The sequence below is a fragment of the Pseudopodoces humilis genome, chromosome 1 (assembly GCF_049639895.1).
Source record: "Pseudopodoces humilis isolate 2021_Gansu_Grassland_sample_001 chromosome 1, ASM4963989v1, whole genome shotgun sequence".
In the NCBI taxonomy this organism is placed as follows: Eukaryota; Metazoa; Chordata; class Aves; order Passeriformes; family Paridae; genus Pseudopodoces; species Pseudopodoces humilis.
Genome location: NC_142200.1, coordinates 134,328,216 through 134,349,174, shown reverse-complemented (window position 1 = coordinate 134,349,174; position 20,959 = coordinate 134,328,216). Strand labels below are relative to the sequence as shown.

At 37.2% G+C, this 20,959-nt stretch overlaps 1 protein-coding gene across 1 annotated transcript in view; it reads right to left on the bottom strand.

The window, feature by feature from the left end:
• ARMC3 (armadillo repeat containing 3) overlaps nucleotides 1–20,403 on the bottom strand; it is a 62,664-nt gene extending 42,261 nt beyond the window's left edge. The window contains exons 1-4 of the mRNA XM_014248365.2: nucleotides 20,254–20,403; nucleotides 13,703–13,746; nucleotides 9,217–9,265; nucleotides 1,758–1,875 (exon numbers count right to left, since the gene is read on the bottom strand). Of these exons, the coding sequence (XP_014103840.2) occupies nucleotides 1,758–1,875; nucleotides 9,217–9,264 (166 nt within the window). The 5' untranslated portion in view covers nucleotide 9,265; nucleotides 13,703–13,746; nucleotides 20,254–20,403. The remainder of the gene's footprint in view (nucleotides 1–1,757; nucleotides 1,876–9,216; nucleotides 9,266–13,702; nucleotides 13,747–20,253) is intronic.
• Nucleotides 20,404–20,959: the final 556 nt, after the last annotated feature.

Sequence of the window (20,959 nt, the reverse complement as noted above, 5' to 3'; positions counted from 1 at the left end):
CACATATGTCTGTTGGACACTCCACTCATTTGTTGGAGACTGCAGTGGAGGTAAAAAGGAATGCTTTCTCCTTAGCAAATTATAGGTGAACAGTATCAGGTGAATGATTTTATTTTCCTCTTTTTTTGCCTCCCAATTTGATTTTCCTCAAAATAACAGTCCACTAATTCTGTGGATCTTTACTATCCCTCAAGGGAAGCAACTACCAGGATTTGTATCATTAATTCCTACCTGAGATTCCTGAATAGGTGCTGGGCATGCAAAGAACAGAGGAGTTTAGTGTGACTACAGCCTTCTGTTCCTGCCCACACAAAACACACACAAACCCCAAGCAACAAAATCCCAGTCCTACTCCCATTCTCAGTTCCCACAACAGCTTTATAATTCATTTTCTAATGAACCATGCCTGCCCGTCCCAGCTAAAAATGAGTTATGTGAGAGGAAACTGGAGATCTATGCTAATTTTCAGGCCAAGACATTATTAAAATGGAGGAAATATTTTTTATTGAGGGATGGGACTTAATTTACTAGCAACACTTCAAAAAAATAGATTAACTGCAATTAATTAACTGAAAACAACTCCTCTTATGCCATACTGCAAAGTTACAGTCTAGTCTTCTGGAAGATTACAGGAATACCTACCTGCAATAATTTAAAAGATTATTCTTTAAGTATAAACATAAAAGACATAAACATCTATCTCCCTGCAGTGTGGAGGATTTTTCTATTTTATTTTACTGTGGACATGAGGGAAAGAGCCAGCAAGAGTTTATGGTTCATAGCTGTCTCCCAACAGGCCACAGTCTCTCTTCACATATTCAGAGTTTGATCTCATGCCCTCAGCCAAGCTTGCCATATTAAGCAGAACCTAAACATCTTTCAGAACCTAGTGACCCCTAGCCAACCATCAAAGACTTCAGCTCTTCTCTCACAACTTCAGCAGTGTGGCAATTTACATCAGCAAAATAATCAGCATATAAATGCATCATTTTTAAAGAAAACATAAATTAAATAGAAATTAAAATTAAGCTAGATTAATCAGAGCAAGTATACTACGAGTGTATACCAATTTGAGTGACTAATATCAAATAACATGGAGTAAGTAGGAGACAACTTAGGAAATTATGTGCTACATAAATTCAAGCCTTTGTTACACAGTTGCTTGTTTCCTGAGTACCTTGAACATGATGTTTAGCTATAGATTACATAGAGAATTTTGGAAGATTTGGAATCTTGGAGACTTGTTAGACTCCCAACTCATACAGAAATAAGCTTGATAAAGGAGGCTGAGCAGTCTCCAATGAATCACCTGCACAGAAATACCGACACAACTACTTTGTATAAAAATAACAGAAAAAAGCTAAGAAGTTCTTTTCATCGAAAACTGAAGCTTTAAGTAACTACACTGGTACAGAAGTTTCAAACTGTGACATAAAAAAGAATTCTTTCCCAATGGTAGATCTGTTGCTCATAAAAAACCCTATCTATGTTATATTAAAACAAGCTCTATTAAACAGTGAATATAAAATTCTCCAACAAAATTAAGAAGTTTCCTTCATGCAAATTACAAGACTTCTTTATTACTACATGTACAGGTTAGACAGATATTTCAGAAAATCCCCCAAAACTTCAATAGACACCTTTGAGGAGACAATAAAATTTCAATGCTTGGAAACTAAAGAATTGTGGACTACCATCAAAATCCAAGCAATGCAAAACATTATATATATTATATATAACATTGCAGAAGGACTAACCTTTTGATGCAAATTTATATAGGGCATCACATGCTTTGGCCAAAACTTCATTTTCAGGAGAACTAAGCATTAGCACAACTGTTGCTGGTGTTTTGCTTTCAATCAATAAAGGATCAAACTAAAAACAAAACAAAACAAAAAAAAAAAAAAAAGGGAAAGAAAAGTTTAACTTATACTGACTCTTCCTGTGAGCTACAGTAGACTCCCACATTTCATTAAAAATAAAATAAAATCTTGTTTGATATCTACACTGAATTAGAAATATTAATGAATTGCTGTTTCCTTGTAAAAGTCCATTTTTTTAATAATAATTAGAGACTTTGTTTAAAAATTAGAAAGAATAATTGACTTCCAAATAAATATAACCATGATTTCATCACATACGAAGATTTTGGGAAAATCTTCATGCTTCCCTGCAAATCTAGAAACTTTTGAAGGTAACAAACTATGTAGTTGTTATACATGTAAGAGCATTCTGAGACTTCAGAACCAGACATGAGAAGTTTCTTTTGAGCAGTTGCACACAGAATCCATGGACTCAGGGGGTGCACAAGGAAGAGGATTTGGTTATTCTGTGGTAATATCACTTTGTGGCTGCTTTAAAAATAAAAGAACATTTTCTGTGTCTTTGTCAACTCAGGTCACCAGCTCACCATGATCCTGTACTGGATGAAGTATTTCCAAGATATAATTCCTGCTCACCCAGCTAGAAATGATACAAAGGTTTCATTTCCATTTCTGAGCTCTTTCATGCAGAAAGAAATCTTCCAACAAATCAGACAGTTTTCACCCTCTTAATAGGCTCCTTAGGACTAACATCACTTGAGCATGGGAATATTATAAAATAGCCTTTTGTTTCTTAAGAAGACTCAAGGTATTCTGAAAATTCTACTCATTAAAAAGGTTTAAGCTTCCTTGGATTTAAAGCAATTGGTTAGTATGGAAAAACTGTCTCCAAACCTCACACTTCAGGCCTATACAGTATCTGTGTTACAGAAACTACTGCATACCGGAGTTACGCAGTTTCTCAAAAACAACATATTAATCTTTAAAATATAGCAAATTATAAGATAGCAATACAAATTAATTGAAAAATTATTACAATGTATATACATATATAATTACAAATGTCAATTATTTGTTTTACTTCATTGAAGAAACTTCTAATAGCTATATCACAGGCACATGTAACAATCGAGGTATGAAGATACATACAAATCAGTTGTCAAGCAAAAAAATTATGGGGAGCAAATCTTAAAAAACATTATGAGTGTGCTAGAAGAAAAATGAACACAGAGAAGGATTTTTTTCTTCTCCCTTCTCTGACTTGCTCAAAAATAAGGCTAAATATGATACTAGTAATAACACTTTTAAACTCATGTTTTTTATAGGTTTTTAAATCTAAGTGACCTTCCATGAGAGAGATCACACAATTTAGCAGGCAGCAAGTTCAACATACAAGTTCCCTTAAGAAGTAGCCAGCTTAATGTGCTTAACTGGTGTACCTAGCTTCTATCAAGTCTAAAATCTGAAGAAACTGTCCAATTTCATGCTTGCTGTGACAAACCAGAAGCATGGGCCAAGTTATGGAACAAAGCCCCTTTCTGAAAAAATACAATCACCTTACTGTACCATAAGTCATTTTGCCTAATAATGACTCCGCAACAAGAATTAAGTCAAATAATAACATAGAGGTGCAAGTTACATCTTAAGGATGGGCCTAAAATTATGGAATTATTTATGGGTATTTTCTTTTTGGATTGTAATGAGGCAAAACAATTCAGCTCATTGCAGCTCTTTCTACCTATGGGAGAATTTAGAGGTGACTGAAAGTCCCTTCAGCTTTTTCGCAATTCTCTACTTCTGCACATTTGGGTCTTTGCATGGACAGAACATGATCCTCAGGTAAGTGCTATTATTTAAACACAGACATAGCTCCTGAGTTTGATCCACTTGGTGATGGGATAAATCTCCAAGTTTAGAAAAGGCTGGTAGTTCTTCAGAGAAAAATAAACACCAATATTGATCTCAGATGAAGTTCAATAAGAAATGAAAGACAAAATAAGAGTTTTAAATCTCAGTTATTTATACATTGTTGTAATACCAAAGTCACAATTGCATTGCTCCATTTTCAGCATTTCTCATGTTTGCAAGTAATTGTATTTACCCCATAAAATTTTACTTATGCTCTCAGATATCAGCTCTGCAACCTAGAGAACTGGAGAGCCTAGTGATTTTATCTGTGTTCAGAAAGTCCAAGAAAAATTTGCTACATAATTTTTGAAGCCATCTGTATTTTAACACCCTTAACAATCTGAGACACAAGTCTCACTGTTAAAGAATCATAAAATAACTGTGCTTTTTCTTTGTTGTAAGAACACCACCTGATAATTTTATTTATCCTCCACAGTTCATCCACTATAAGAAAAAGTGAAATAAATTACACTCATTTGCCTTCCCTGTATATTCATAATTTTGTAAGTTTCTATGCTATTCCTCTTCACAGTGATTCCTTCTGGGAATGAAGAATCTATTCCCTTTGATCTTTCCTAAAATAGAGGCCATCCTGTCTGTTCTTCCTGTCTTTCTTAGTTCATTCTTCATTCATTCTGTTGTCTTTCTATAGCTCAGTTGTACCTTTTTGAGATGGAAACACCAGAACTGTTAATGGCATTCATATGCATAAGTGTTTGCTAGTAACATGATGTTTTGTCTTTTATTTTTGGAATTTGAAATTTTTCACTTATTCACTTTCTCCTGCTTAGGAACCGGATGCCATTTTTATTAAAATATCCACATTAATTCTGATACACTGGATGAATAATTCTGATACACTGTATGCAGAAAAAGAACCCCATGACTGGCAACTTCTCTCCATTATGAAATCTGAACACTAACTTGTTTTCTCACCTTTGCTTCCTATTTTATAATCAGACATTATTGCTAGGAGAGGAATTTCTTTTTGCCTGTTCATGTTTACGTGAGTGAAAAGCCTGTTCTGAAAACTTGAAAAAGCTAAGTAACTGTATCAATCAGAACACCACTACCTACTTGCTCACTGACTCCTCCAAAGAACTTAAGTAGGTTTCATAGCCGAAACTTCTCTCTATACAGGCACTATTGATTCTTCCCCACTACTATCATATTTATCCACGGGATTGATTCAGTTTTTTTCAAGAACAATTTCTATCAATTAACACAGCACAGAAGATAAACTTCATGTAATTATTGCTGTATTTCCTTTCAAAAATGAAATTTTCTGCTATCTATTCTTCCAGTACCACATTTTCAGATGTTAGCTATTTTTCATTTAGCACAAGACCTGGGCAAACATTATTCCTACTTGGGCAATTTTATCACATTTATTTTAGTGATTATCACATTGCTTTGTCTTTTGACATAAAAATAAGTAATTTCATTTTTCTTTCATGCCTGCAATCACGTAATAGTGTCCCCCCTAAGAAGCTTCTTGCACCTAGTCAATTTGAAAAAGCTTTACTGCTAGTTTTTTTGTTTTTGCTAGTTCTCTCCCAAAATATTTTGATGCAGGGTGGCATGGTGCTTTTACGTCTCATTTAGGAGTGGAACCATTTTTTTTTCCCCGTTTGGATGAAAATCCCACATTTTGAAGGATGCATTTATCTGCTATTATTCCATTGTTTAATCATGCTGGGTTTTTTTAATCCTTTAAATTTTATTTAAGGTCAGTTTTAATCTTTCATCTCTCATAGAATCTTCAGAAGGACTACAGATATCTTTGCTTTTCCTAATCTTTTCTATTCTTAATCCCTTTTACTTTAGCTAGAAAAATAGATTTAGTAGATAACTGGAAATGCTAATTATTTCAGTTCTGTGAGCGTCTGATCTCCTCTATTAACAATAAAACCCAAGATATTCCACTGAATCACAAATAGTTGATACTAGAAGGCACCTCCAAAGACAATCTGGTCCAATTTCTCTGTTCAGAGCAGAGTGATCTAGAGCTCAGGGCTACTGCACAGTCTGATTTTGAGTATCCCCAAGGATGGAGACTCCACAAGCTCCCTGGACAACCTATGCCATGCTCCATCATTGTTACAGTAAAAGAGGATTTCTTTTTCTTATGCTTAAATGGAAATCTCCTGCATTTCCATTTGTGCCCACTGCCTCTCATTTTTTCATGGAGTACCACTGAGAAGAGCCTGGCCTGATTTCTTCACTTCTTCCCATCATCAATTTTTGCACTGATAAGACCCCTCCAAGCCTTCTCTCAAGACTGAGCAGTCTCAACTGTCAGTCTCTCCTCCTATGACAAATGCTCCAAGACTTTGTTCCAGTAAGGCCTTGTCTCTCTTGCACCAGAGAACGCAGAACAGAACACTGCACTCCAGGTGTGGTCTCACTCACCAACACTGTGTGAAAGGCAAGAGTCCCTCCTCTCAAGTTGCTGGCAACACTCTGCCTAATGCCCAGGATTTTGTTAGCTTTCTGTGTCCCAAGTTCACATTGCTGGTACATATCCACCAGAATCACCAGGTTCTTTCCTGTAAAGCTGCTTCCCAGCTGGCCATCACCCAGTCTGTACCGGATATTCTTCCCCCAGGTGCAGGACTTTGCCATTTCCCTTCATTGAACTTAATTAAATTCCCAATTTCCTATTTCTCAAGGAAATTGTTGAGATCCCCCTGAATGGCTGCACAACCATCTGGACTGTCATTCACTCCTCTTAATTTCATATCTTCTGGAAACTAGCTGGGGGTTCAGTCTGTCCCATCATTCAGGTCACTGAGGAAGAGGTTGAACAGTATCTGCTCCAGGATCAACCCCTGGAGCACACACAACACCAGTGTCTGACCTCTAACAGGATCTCATGCTGCTGATCACAACCCTCTCAGCCTGTCAGTTCAGCTACCTTTTGGTTCATTTACATTGTCTGTTTATCTTGTCTGTACTTAACCAGTTTACCTATGAGGGTGTTCCAAGAGGCAGTATTAAAAGCCTCACTAAAGTCAAGTCAAACTAATATATAGGCATTAATCAAAAGAAGGTATTTATGTGGAGACGATTTCAGGAGCTGACAGTGTCGATTCATACATGACACTTTTTTTTTAACATCAGACTTGTGAATGAAGCCATTTTCAAAAATACTGAGGTATCCACAGCTTTCTTTAAGTGATAACACTTCAGTATTTTCTCTAGGGATAATCTTAGGCTCCCCTTTCAATGTCCATGACCTAGCTGATAATCAAATACTAATATTGTCTAGACCAAACTTAATGTAGATATCATGTGAAAAGTTCCTATCAATCTATGTCAAAGCTACCATATTTTATCTGCCTGAATTACTGTCTTAGATCATTCATATTGAGATAGAAGCTCAAAGCAATGTTTTTCCTCTTGGAGACTAGTTCTCCGAACAGAGAATAGTAAAAGACAAATTATGAAAGGCAGTGAAAACAGAGTCCTCAGGAATACTTTCTGAAACATAAGCAGTTGCTAGGCTAAGAGATGTGTTTCCCACCTGTTCCTAGAAATCTATAAAAAATTAGTGGTCATCTGCAGTACCATATATTCTCAGAGCATTCCACACGCACAAAGGCCTTCTTTTATGACCCCTGCCTACATTATCTCAAGGCTTCTTTTCTTGGACTTGACATTTTCATAAACAGATTATCAATCACAAGATAATAGCTAATATATCTTTTATTTTGTCTGCATCTCATTTCCTGCCATCTGAAATACCCAGGTGAAATGTGAAGTTTTCAGATTTGACTTTACACAATCATTATTAACAAAATTCTCATTATGGTAAGATTTTCTTCATTAATAGTTACAATGATCTATTTTCATGTTTAATACTGTCTTGATATGTAACATTTCTCCTGCTATGACTGTCAGAATAGAAATTCTAGCCTGAAGTACAATAAGGGTAAAAACTAAGCCAAAAGCTGTAGATGCCATCTGGAATTCACTCTTTCCAATTCTTTCTTTTTGATAGTTTTACTAACATTTTCTGTGTATTCACAGGTTACTGTAGTACCTAGTACGCTGTACCACCATTTTCTCTAGAAAGTTTAACTGTATATTTTGGATATTGAAATTGTGGCACTGCATCAACTGATTGTCTAGCTAGTTACTGAAGAAGTCAACTTTTATTACTTCAAGCTCATCTGTATGACTAAAATGTGATGTCATGCCTTTCAAACTTTTCCTTAGGCTGCAAATACACTTACTTTTAATTCTTCAGGCCCGTTTTAATTAGGTTTATCCACATACACCTTCTTTGTGACTCCTGGTTTTCTAGGTTATTTAATACAGATAGAAGATGAGGGTTTCTGTAATTTCCTTTCATAAGAATTTATTATTGATTGAAGGTTATGAATTATATTTGTAATATTCATCTTTCCACAGAACAGTTGGGTAAAACTGATGTCAACGGCTATGTCTCAGTGACATCATGGCTATTGGATATTACTGTCTTAATCAAAACTATTTATGCTTATTTAATATTGAAATTGCAATGTAGTTTTTGCTTATTAACTTTTCTGTGACCTTTGAAAAAGCTCTTGCAGTACTGCAACTCTTTACACACAATTCCATTGGTTTTATTTTAAAACAGTTTACTGAACTTTGAATTTAGTGGGACTCATTGAGGGAGTGGGAGTTCCTCTGTGGGACTCATTGAGGTCTTCATTTTCATTAACGTGGTTATTATTTGACGCAGAATTTATACTGTACTCTTTTCAATGTTCCTGTATTTCCTCTACTTCTTTCTGAAGAAAACAAACTTTAAAGAAGTTTTGAACAATTATCTTTTTGGGGGCCTCTTCATACCTTGAGAATTTATAGAAACTCTTCAAAAGTGTGCTAGGGTCAGACCTTTAGCCTCCAACTTTTGAAAAAAAAAATCTCACTATCACCATTATTCTATATTTGGCTTCAGCTCTTGTACTTTTCACTGTAGTTCCAAATGAAAACAGAAAAGCCAAAACTGCCTCTTAAGACTGTATATATTTGCAAAAGAGACAGAGTATGTAGTACTATTCAAAATATTTTCAAATTTTGTATTCAGTAAAAAACTGCAGATCCATCTAAGCTTTTGACTCTTCATCCTTAAGGAAAGAGAATGTCTTCACAGTTGAAAAGACAGGCAGATTTCAGGTTGTTCTTCTCCTTTCTCCTTTGATTTTTACGAAGAGAAAGCTAACACTGTTCTTCAAATAAAAAGAAGCCTGGATTGTTTCATACATAAATGGTTGCAATGCTTGCCAAAGACAACAATCTCCACAAAGAACTAAACATGCCCAGTCACTCTGGTTTGTATGCTGTCCAAGAAAAGCAGAAACAGAGTCATCTTTAAAAGCCATTTTTAGAATAATGTGGGTAAACCAGGAGAATGAGGAACTATGTAAGGACGGTAGAGCTGGGCCTGCAATTGTGTAATGTTTATTTTATAGCACATAGAAGTTTATAAACTTACCACATCCTTGGGTGGAGGCTCTGCTTCCTTCTTTACTTTTTTACCCATTCTAAAAACAAACAAACAAAAAATAAAAGCAGGCAAACAAACTTCCTTCTCTTTTAGGAACCAGTTTACTAGTGATTTAGCAAAGCTTATAAGGCAGAGTTTCTTATTCATTTGACCCACCTAATCAGTCTAAAAATTTCTTTTGACATGTGAATTCTACACAGAAAGTAGTCCCTCTTTCTAACATTTGTACACATTTGGTAAAATACATATGTCAACAACATACACAGCTAAAATGGTCTGAGACATCACAGGCTCAGATTGTAATGCGGTACAAATACATATCTTTCTGTAAATTAGTTTTATCTGCATCTATAAATCATATATGAACTTGAAAGTCCTTTTAGGGTATTTCCCCATGTTTGTCTATACGTTCTATGTTGGCAAACATTCCATACAATTGCAGAATGTACAAATGAGTTCTACCTTGAAAACACTGTTCAAATACAATTTGAATTCTCTGTTCATATTTCACAGGAGACAAATTCAGGTCTGCAAGTATTAAGAAATAGTTCTGCACAGTATAAATTCCATTGATTTAAAAAAGTTACATTCATTTACACAAAGTCCAGCATGTCTTACTACTTTTTCTTTTTTGTATTAGCACACGTGCACATAATCAAGAAGACCTCTTCAGCTGCATCTAAGAGCATATGGATATAGTACCTCAAGTGGACCTAATTTCATGTGGCTTGCAAAACTTCAGCAGAGTCTTCCAGTTAAGGTACAGGCAAAAGTAAAGGGCAACATGAGCCACTAGCACTAGCTATGCACAGAACATAACCCAAGTTATGCCAAGCTTATGTTTGTTTTAACACTGTGTAAAACTGAAATGTGCACTGTTAGGACCTCTTGTTAATTCCTTGGTTAGTTCTCAAAGGAGACCACACATTCACCCTCAACCAGAGTTTACTGAGAGCCTACCTCTGGTATAAGAGATTATTTTCTAGTGCAACATGGGCTGTAGCCTGGCTGGTTACAAAAGTCAAGGCTATTGCTTGTTGTGTTCCACAAAAATTTGGAGCTTTTCTTGAATTTTCTAGGTACTGCTCCTCTACCAATCTCTACAAATAAATTGTAACACAGCACTAATGAAAGTAGTTGATAAGCACATCCCAAAAACAGATTTGAAATTTAAAACTTCATAGGCAGGTCACTAATTACAGTTTTGAGAGGAAGATCCATACAGCCAAAGATTTTTCAGCTCCAACCTGCTTTACCCTTGTGCATCTGTACACACACAGATATGAATCTCACACACACAAATTCAGTGTCTCAGAAAGCACAGCTTTGGCCAGAGACAAATTAATTTATATAAGAAAAAGCATAAGGACAAATTACTGACAGTATATTCAACAAGTGTGATGGACATACTACCTTCTGATTTATGCAGTCATTGTACAAAGTAAGAATCATGCACACATGCAAGAATCAGATTTAGATGGACATTCAGGAAATCTGGATTATTTAAATTGTGCTAAATCCTGGTACAGAGATACAGACACTTACTCAGAATCATTCAGTTCAGCTCAATTCATTTCAGATATAAATTAAGCTGCAGTCATAAAAGGTAATTTTAATTCTGAGTGAGTTTAATTAGGTTAAAACCAACTAATTTTAAAAGTTAATTAATGTAAAATTATTTATAATGTTATATAATTAATGTTCTCAGATTCAAATTATATATATTTCATCACCAAGAATAACTAAGGCTTTTTTTTAATGGCAAATATTTCTTCACTTGGTACAAATACATCCAACTTCTGAGCATATTTTTAAGAAACTTTTACATATTTCTAATTGTTCAGAAATATTTGGTTCCTTAAAAAATTTCATTAAAAAAGCAGCGTGACTTGTAGCAACAAGCAGAGAGATCAGGTCAATTACTTTACAGTGGGTTATGCCCCTCAGTCTATTTCTTTGTTGCAGTTACTAATCTAGATTTCAAAACATTTTGCCATCAAATGTTGGTGTAACCTTTGTTTCCATAAAGCTCTCTGTATTCAGTGGTCATTCTCTGACTTGAGGGAATGATGAACACGGAATTCTTTGGCTTACAGATAATTAAAAATGTGTCTTCTGCATTGAACTGTAATTATCACAGATAATCAATGTGTACAGGTATTGAAAAGCTGCTGACCCATAAAAGAGCTTCTTTATTCAAATCCCTTTCTCTCCCAGATAACTGCATGCTGTCTTTTTCTCAGTAGGCTTACAGTATGCCCATTTCTGATTCTTAGTTCACCAATCTAAATATTTAGAATTTGGAAAACAATTGTAGCAGAGCTTAGATTTTTGTATCTATCAAATACTGGCTTAATATCAAACTGAAAAACTTATATTAAAAATGAAAATTATTCACCAGTAATTACACATAATTAGATTAATTAATTCCTGGACAAACTGGCTGCTCATGACTTGGATGGGTTAACACTTTGACTGGAGGAGACTCAGGGAGACCTTGCTGCTCTCTGCAACTGCCTGAAAGGAGGGTGTACCGAGGTGGAGTCTGGTCTCTTCTTCCACATAACAAGCAATACAGCAAGAGGAAATGGCCTCAAGTTGTGCCAGGGGAGGTTTAGATCGGATATTAGGAAATATTTCTTCATCAAAAGGGTTGTCAAGCATTGGAATAGGCTGCCCAGGGAACTGCTTAAGCCACTAGTCCTGGAGATATTTAAGACATTTGGTGCTTAGAGACATGGCTTAGTAGTGGGCTGGGCAGTGTTAGGTTAACAGTTGGACTTGTTGATCTTAAAGGTCTTTTCCAAACTAAATGCTTCTATGTTTCTAAATCTTAAAGACAAAATAATATTCTCATTTGAGTAATACCCTCTACTTCAAGTCCTGCACATTTCTAGAATCATAGGAGCATGCCTTTCCTACATATGTTTTTTTGAGATTAAAGGGTTGATTGTTTTAAATCATGTAGAGGTAATAAAGTACTTTGACTTAACAGATGTAGTCAATACATAGCCAAGCAGTCCATGAAGTTATCATTCTTTGCTACTTCCTGTCCTTCATCTGGAATTTATTGCCTCAGTGGTAGACAAACTAGCCTGCTTTACTTTCCTCCAACCCAGTTTTAGTGCAGTGGTGCAATCAGGTGTTGTCTCTCAAGCAGCAGGACAGTCATTATGTCTAACTAAATCCTCATTCCAAAACCACAGTCCTCAAAGCTCTCCCTCTGTTCTGGTTATTCTTAGTGCCTTAGCTCAGTAGGCACTTCCCTGTTTCACTCTGAAATTCATTAGGACCTCCAGCTTTCCCACAGGACCAGAACCACTCTAGTGTGAGCATCCTAAATTAAACCCACATCCGGAATCTGTGAGTAGTGTCCATTAAACTAAAGTAAGTATCAGCACTAAAGTTAATCACTCTGCTTGATAATTGATGGAGATCTAGTCAGCATATTCAATAGCTCTTAAGGCAGATTCATCCTAAAGGAGGTATTTTAGACAGAAGAGCACCTTAAAAATAACTACTTTTTCCTTGGACCAAGACCAGAGTCTGGATTTGATAGCTCATGTATTTACATTGATATCAAATTTTGTGAGCTAAGTTTATTACCCCAATTCTCTACATGAATCCATGTGCCAGGCTAGGTCTGACAGACACTATCATAGCAGACTGAACTAGGAGAACCAGGCATACAAAAAACACATCCACCTTGTCTTTTTTGCAATGGTTGCAGGAACAGGCACATCTCCAGTAATAAGTATCTCTATGACCAGAACATTCTGCCTGTGAGTGGAAAACTATTTTGCACAAGGTCACAAATGCGGATTTTTTGGTTCAAAGTGGAAGCCTCAAACTTCTTAACTATTTTATCAGGAACTGCCATCTCTGCCAAGTCAAATAAAATACGGGAAATTTACTTAGTTTTTGAAAGAGTTGATGCAGACGCCTGCTCAGAGGAGCAGACTCTAAGTACTAGATCATAAGATAATGATGGCCCTGATCCCTGTACTTATTTATTTTTACTGTCATGCTTTAATGTGAATAGTTGCTTTTCTCAGTGTGAATAGTTTCTTAGATTGCAAATCTGAGATAGCCACTTATTTCTAGTCACTACACTTTTTTTAAAAAAAATGAGATGATGGCTAGCAAGTGAGCTTTAACAAAGAAACAATCTATAAATCGTCCTTTGAAATATGAGGAAAGCTTTCTGATTGTTCTTCTATTTGAAATACTGATGTCTTATAAATACTTCATTTAACCTATTAGAGTTCTATTGCATACATTTAAAAAATATAGTATTTCCTGGGTTTAAATCAGACAATGCATTTAGAAAACACTACCTGTTCCATTTGCATCTTCTGTTTTCTAAATCCTTAAACAAAAGATGCAATAAGCTAGGACCCTGCACATACTGCGAGAGCTGAGACTCGCTGAAGAACAGGACTAAGTCAAAGGCACAGCCAGCTGTGGAACTTACCTCTTAGTCAAGGAATCAAAGGTCTCTTCTGAGAGCAATTACCCCTGTAGAAAAGCAGTGCAAAGAGAAGGATTTAGAAATAGCTTCTAACCAGTTTTTTATTACATGATCCACTTTTCAAATTAACAGTCCAATGCTTTAAGACAGTCTCAATCCGTGTTACTAAACCTAGCCATGATTTTCAGGTTCTTACTGAAAATGATGCACAAGTGAGATTCTTTTTGCCTTACAGGTGATAATTACATATGTCAATTTAGTTGAGCAAGTTTAAGTGAAGTCTAGCTGTTTATTTTTGTCTCAGAGAAACTATTTTTTTCATGTGGTAACAGTGAAAATTGCCTATAAATCAGTCATTATCATTGATTATTTCAATTGATTTTTGTATGGACATTCTAGTACTGCTGCCTTCCAATGGAATCAAAAGATAATCATATCATCAGCATACAATCTCACTCCTTTCTTGAGTCCATAAACCAATATGTCCTCTGTATACCAGCTTAAATATCCTCATCATTCTCAGATAGCTTCATCTTAATTAAGAGAACAATGTGGAAGAGCCTTGAAACTCCTTTCATTCTCCTAAATTATTCTTTCATCTTTTTTTCAGCTCAACTCCTTAAATATGGATCAACAGACTCCTCTTTCCCTGTGTTGTTATGACAGTGACTATTTACTACACTATTAAAAAACTTGGCTTCATACAATAAGAGAGTTAAAAGGAGATAGCAGGTCCAATTTAATACTCAGTTCCTACAGATACAGATAAATGTGCCATATGAAAATAATATATTATATGAGAGACCAATTAAGTCAAGGCCTTTGAATTTGCTCACTGTTTTATCTGTGTGCATGTGTATATTTGTCAAAAAAATGATGAGGAAGTTCCACCTGAATAACTTCTTTACTCTGCAGCTGATCAAGTACTGGGACAGATTGTCCAGAGAGGGTGTGGAGACTTCCTCATTGGAGACATTCAAGAACCATCTGGATGCAATCCTGTACCATGTGCTCTGGGATGGCACTGCTTGAGCAGGGAGGTTGGACCAGATGACCACTGTGGTCTCTTCCAACCTGTCCCACTCTGTGATTCTGTGAATAAGAACAGTCTTCCACGTGGCTGATCAGTATCCAGCCTCCAGAATGACAACAGACAAATGTTTCTGATAAATGCATGAAACTCATCCCAAAAGTCAGATTTCTTCCATCTGTTACAGGGTCCCTATTTCCCTAAAGTACCAAGGTTTAGATCTCCTAAAGTTTTTATGTTCTTCCTAACAATAGTAGCTATTTTTACTGTCCATGTAAACGCCTAATCCTTTTACTCTTCATTTGTAGTCAGGCTGCTACAGCACAGGTCCAATTGTCAAGTGTACTATATAAAGAACTACTCCTTAGATTTAAAAATATGTGAATAGTTTAAATATGTTATTCAATTCAATGCAATAATCCTTCTTTCTCATATTACAACTTTAGTTAACAGATGCCTTGACATGATCTTTTTCACCTTCTTTTATAAGTGACTGTACATTCTGATTTACCTCCTTTCTAAGCCATCTTAATTATCTTTTTCCATATAGCTTTTCCAGACATGTATGTTTCCTGTCTCAGAGTCCCTCTGTGACTGTTAAACCCATCTCAAATATGACGTACCTAATGAGAAATACCGTAATCAATTCTAGAAGACTACTGACTTACTCGAGTGACATTGTAACTTTCAGGGTATTCATTTTTACCCAGTTTCCTCAGTGAAGATTTTCGCTAAGTTATCCACACATGGTAAACAGTTCATTTTCTCAGTCTATCACAATTAATTTAGATTTACTACTGAGGAGTATAATGTTCCAAGTATTCCTGACAGTATAAATTATACTGCTTTCATCAACAATGAATTTTACTTGTCATGGTGTTACCTGTTCACCCAACTCCAGAAGAGCTCTCAGAAATTTCTACAAGTTTTCTTTGGTTGTAACAAAATTATTTTAATCTCACCAGAATATTTTATTTCTATACGTTATTGCTAATTTCTAAATTATAATGAACATATTAAATAACATCAGACCTTGGAGACCAGATCTATCCTTGGAGAATCCAAACTGTGACAAGCTGAATCGAGGAGGTTTTCATGTATGATTCTAAATGTCTGAAATGCATAGTGAAATCCCTTCTCCCATGACAAACAGACTAAAGAAAAATTGACTTAATCTAAACCAAATGAGAGATAGTAATTACACAACCATTATCTGAGCTATAATAGCAGGACACTTCCCATTCAGAAGGCAGAGATGGTCTGACTTAGGAAGAAGTACTAGTAAAAAATTAAAGACAGTCCTAAGATTGTAGCCAGCTGTGAAAATCTACATGAATTAAAATGAATGCTTCCTCCTGTCAGTTTCACAGGTACATAGAGGGAAAGGGACATTCTGAACAAGGGGATTTATCCCCCTCCCCATCACAGCCACTGCATCATGTTAATCCCACCTATCGCATATATCTTAAAAACCACAGATATTTTTTCTCACCTCTCTCATTAAAAAGTTGTTTAAAAAAAAGTTTTTCAATTAGTTAAATTACTTTCTTTGCTGGCATGTATGAAAACACTCTTTATAGCACATATTTATACTATACAACATATATTTACTATATTTTATACATGCTGTATAGTACATAAATTCCACATATATTTACATATATAGAATCAGAGTACGTTTAGAATCCTAGAATGGTTTGGTTGGAAGGGCCCTTAAAGATCATCTAATTCCAACCCCACTGCCAGGGGCAAGGACACCTTCCACTAGACAAAGCTGCTCAAACCCCCATCCAACCAGGCCTTGAACACTTCCAGTGATGGATCCACAACTTCTTCCAATGCCTCACCACTCTCTGAGTGACTGTCTAACATAAATCCTTTTCTAGTTTAAAGCCATTCCCCCCATGCCCTATCCCTACATGCCCTCATAAAAAGTCCCTCTCCAGCTCTCTTGTGGGCCCATTTTAAGTACAGGAAAGTGCCCTATGGTCTCCCCAGAGTCTTCTCTTCTCCAGGCTGAAAACCACCAACTCTCTCAGCCTAATTGCATAGGACAGGTGTTCCAGCCCTCTGATCATGCCCTTCCTCTATCTGAAGGTAAACAAACATATCCCTCTCAGTTTTCAATTTGTCAGCCTAAAGAATTCTACTTTCCTCCAGAAAATGATTCCTTATTTCCCACATAGACTCACAGAATATTCTGAGTTGGAAGGGACCCATCAGGATCATTCAGTCCAACTCTTGGCCCTGCACAGGACCATCCCCAAAAGTTGCATCCTGTGCCTGAGAGTGTTGTCCAAGTGCTTCTTGAACTCTATCAGGCTTGGTGCTGTGACCACTTCCCTGGGGAGCTGTTCCAGTGCCCGACCACCCTCTGGGTGACAAAACTTTTCCTAATATCCAGTCTAAGTCTTCCTTGACATGCCTTGATACCATTTCCTCAGGTCCTGTCACTGGTCAGCACAGAGAAGAGATCAGTGTCTGACCCTCCACTTCTCCGTGGCGGGGGTGGTTGGGGTGGTATTTCTCTTGGTCTCCTTCAGGCTGAACTAGAGCAGTGACCTCAGCTGCTTCTCACATGGCTTCCACTCCAGACCCTTCACCATCCTCAGGGCCCTCCTTTGGACATTAACAGTTTAATGTCTTTTTTATATTGTAGCACCCAGAACGGCTCCCAGCACTCGAGGTAAGGCCGTCCCAGCTCAGAGCAGAGCAGGACAATCCCCTCCCTTGCCTGGCTGGCCATGCTGTGCCTGGTACTCCCCCCAGGACAGGGCTGGCCCTCCTGGCTGCCAGGGCACTGCTGGCTCATGTGCAACTTGCCATGGAGCAGGACCCCCAGGTCCCTTCCTGTGCATACATCCAGGGTTGTCCCATCCCTGACACTTGACCTTGTTAAATTTCACATGTCTGCTAATTACCCAGTCCTCTAAGTAGTCACAATCTTTCTGCAGGGCCTCTTTTAATTTAAATAACTACAGAAATATGTATCTAAATGCAACCAGAATGTTTAAAGACTTATCTACATAAAAAGATGTTCAAAAAAGGGGACTTGCAAACTTTCTGAAGACACATGCTGTTGACTGAAGTGTTCAGATTGCTTTAGAAAGAAACATGTTATTCATTGAACAATGTTTCAATAAAAATTGTAAAACATTATAATTATTATATCTTATAGTAAAATTTTATAGAATAGTCAGGCTTTTAACAAATAAAAATCCTAAATGGAACACAAAATGAATGTTTAGCCTCATATCTATTTCAATTCATGATATATATATATAATATATTATCTGTAATAATATGTTTTTCATATATATTTATATTACATATATAATAGTCTCTGTCTATTGTAAGGATGCAAAACTGCGACCTCAATCAAAGAATTTCTCACACTGCACATACTGAAATCCTTTGTTCTTTCCTTTCTTGGTAAAAAAGTTTACCACTGTAAATATGTAGTTTATGCATATACTAGCAAAAGAGCAAGAAGACATGGCCATATGTCACCGTCTGGCTAACTAAAGTATAGTTGAAAAGTATGACGTATTTTTCAGAAATGAAGTTATTTTGAACAGTATAAATAGGTTCTGAAAAACAGCTGTGATGCAACATAGCAAAGGCAACAAAAGAGTTTCTGCAGGCTGTAAAGGGGACTCAATTTCAAAAAAAGACAGCAACCACAAAACACACACACATGAATTATGAGTAAAGAACACCACAACATAAGTAGAACCCCAGGAAATGAGATAAACTCTAAGTTTAGCCCTAACTTTTCCAAGACCCCGTAAGAATATAAGAATATGAAAACTGCTTCTATTAATAATTTTCTCTTCAAAGAAATATATTGGCTGTTTCCTTTTCTGAATTTTTGCCTCAGAAAGATTATCCTCATAAGCGTTTTTTAAATCCTTTTGAAAACATGGATGACCTCTGCTGAACATCCCAGATGAAGCCTCTCCTGTATTGTACAAAGTTATATTCATTCTTCTTTTTTCAACACGGGAAATATCTCAGATGTGTTACTATCACATTCATGATTTTGATGATTATGTCTGCAAGGGTAGCCTATTGTTTAATTTTAACTACTCATTTACCAGGTTTTATTATGCTAACAGAAAAAAAAAAAAAAATACATTTGTTGCTGTTTAAGACAAATATGCAGGTAGCAGATTTGCAAACGTAAGGACACCAGTGGACAAATAAGCCCAGGTTGGCATTCATTGTGTTAGAGGAATATCAGACAATCAGAAAATGGCAACATGATAAAAATCACAGAAGTAAAAGGAAGTTAAAAAAAAGAAATGTTGCTTCCATCAATAAATGTGAAAGTGATCTTGCTCACTGTCAATGAACAATAGCAAGCAGAAGGCTTTACTTTGCATAAGTATCAGACTATCTCTTATAGATGAAAATTTCAGATAACCAAAAAGATTTTAAGAGTTCTGTACTACAGACAGTGCTTCTCTACCAGCTGATCTATACTTTGCTTTGAAATTCCTGTCTACAAAAGTCCCAAAACCCATGAAATATTAATAAATAAGGTAAGGTTTTCCCCCTAAAAGCCTAATCACTAGTTAATGTTCTTTCAGAAAAAAACTTCTGTGCCCAGTTGGATTTCTTCTTATTCTTATCTCCAATCCATAGAATTTTAGATTTCATACCTTTCATGTTACTGTCACACAAAAATTCCACATCTCAACAAAGTGAACTTTTTTTTTCTTTTTCCATATTATCTATCTAGATTTTTAAATAAAATTCTTTTTTCTCTACCATCTAAGTTTCCTTATGGCAGTTCTTTCCTTACTGCAGTTTCTTGTTTCCCAGTTTACATCTAAAAATACTGGTACAGTTATCTGCTGAATATGTTCACCCATTGCTGACACCAATTCCTAAACTCTCAGTTTATAGTATGAAATAGTGTGAGGAGCCCTTCAGTGCAGGATATTCTCTGTCTGGGTTTAAATTTTATTTAAGTTCACAGTGATACACTTCAGCTGTTACTAAACACACAATTTTAATATAAATCTTGCGATTGTCACTGCTCTTCTTAAAGGGGTAGCTACCCATACCACACAGACAGTAGGTTTTTAGTGGGCTTTTTGGTTGTGGTTGGAGGAATCTTCAAGGTATGCCTTTAAAAATATAGAACCTTAGAATGATGGTTGGAAGGTGATCTTGAAGATCATCTAGCTCCAACCCCGCTGCCGTGGGCAGACCATACTTTCAACTAGACGAGATTTCTCAGAGCTCCATCCAAACTGGCCTTGAACACCTCCAGGGATGGGGCATCCACAACTTCCCTGGGCAACTTGTGCTAGTGCCTCACCACCCTCACAGTAAAATTTTTTTTTCCCCAATATCTAATCTAAACCTACTCTCTTTCAATTGAAACCCATTCCCCCTGCTCCTGTCACTACATGCTATCGTAAATAGTCTTGCTCCATGCTTTCTGTAAGTTCTCTTCTGGCATGTGGAAGGACGATACAGCTAAAAAAAACATTCTTTTAAAACCTTAACTTACTTTGAAAGTCTACAGACACGTGGCCCTCAGTTCGCTGACAAGCGCCGAGGAGCCAGACCCACCGGGAGCCGGGGCACGGCCTGAGGGCTCCGGCCGCTAACGCACCACCCGCCCGATACCGCCGATGCCGCCCCGGCACCGCCGCGACCCGGGGGCCGTACCCGGCGATTTGTGCTCACTGCCCCGGGCCCAGTTTCCCTCAGATCCGCCGTCGCCCCCGCCCTTGCCGCGCAGCAGGCGGAGCGCAGCCCCCGCGCCGCCCGGGGGCGATCGCGCAGCGCCGCCCGCGCCGCTGCTTCGCCGTTGCCGGGGGGCGGGGGCGGCCGCGCCTGAGGGAGGCCGCGCCTGAGGGAGGCCGCGCCCGCCGCCCCCGCGCCTCCTTCCCTCCCCTCTCCCAGTTGTCCCTGGGCAACGGCTTCGAGCGTTTCATGTGAATTCCCAGAAGTCTTCGGGGAAGCGTTTCGCCGTGACACATGCGTATAATCCATTTCTTCACAGTGCATCCCGACTCCAGAAGTGCTGGTGACGCTGCTTTGAGGGAAACTTCAAGTGGTTAATGTTGATGGGCCCTGGGTAATAATGACGGGAAAAGGAATCAGTTACCTCTGCAGACTAAAGGAAAAAGCTACTTCCTCACCCAAAGACACAATTTCTGAAAATTAACAAAAGCGTACAGTCCGTCTGAAAATTGCAACTTGCAATGTTC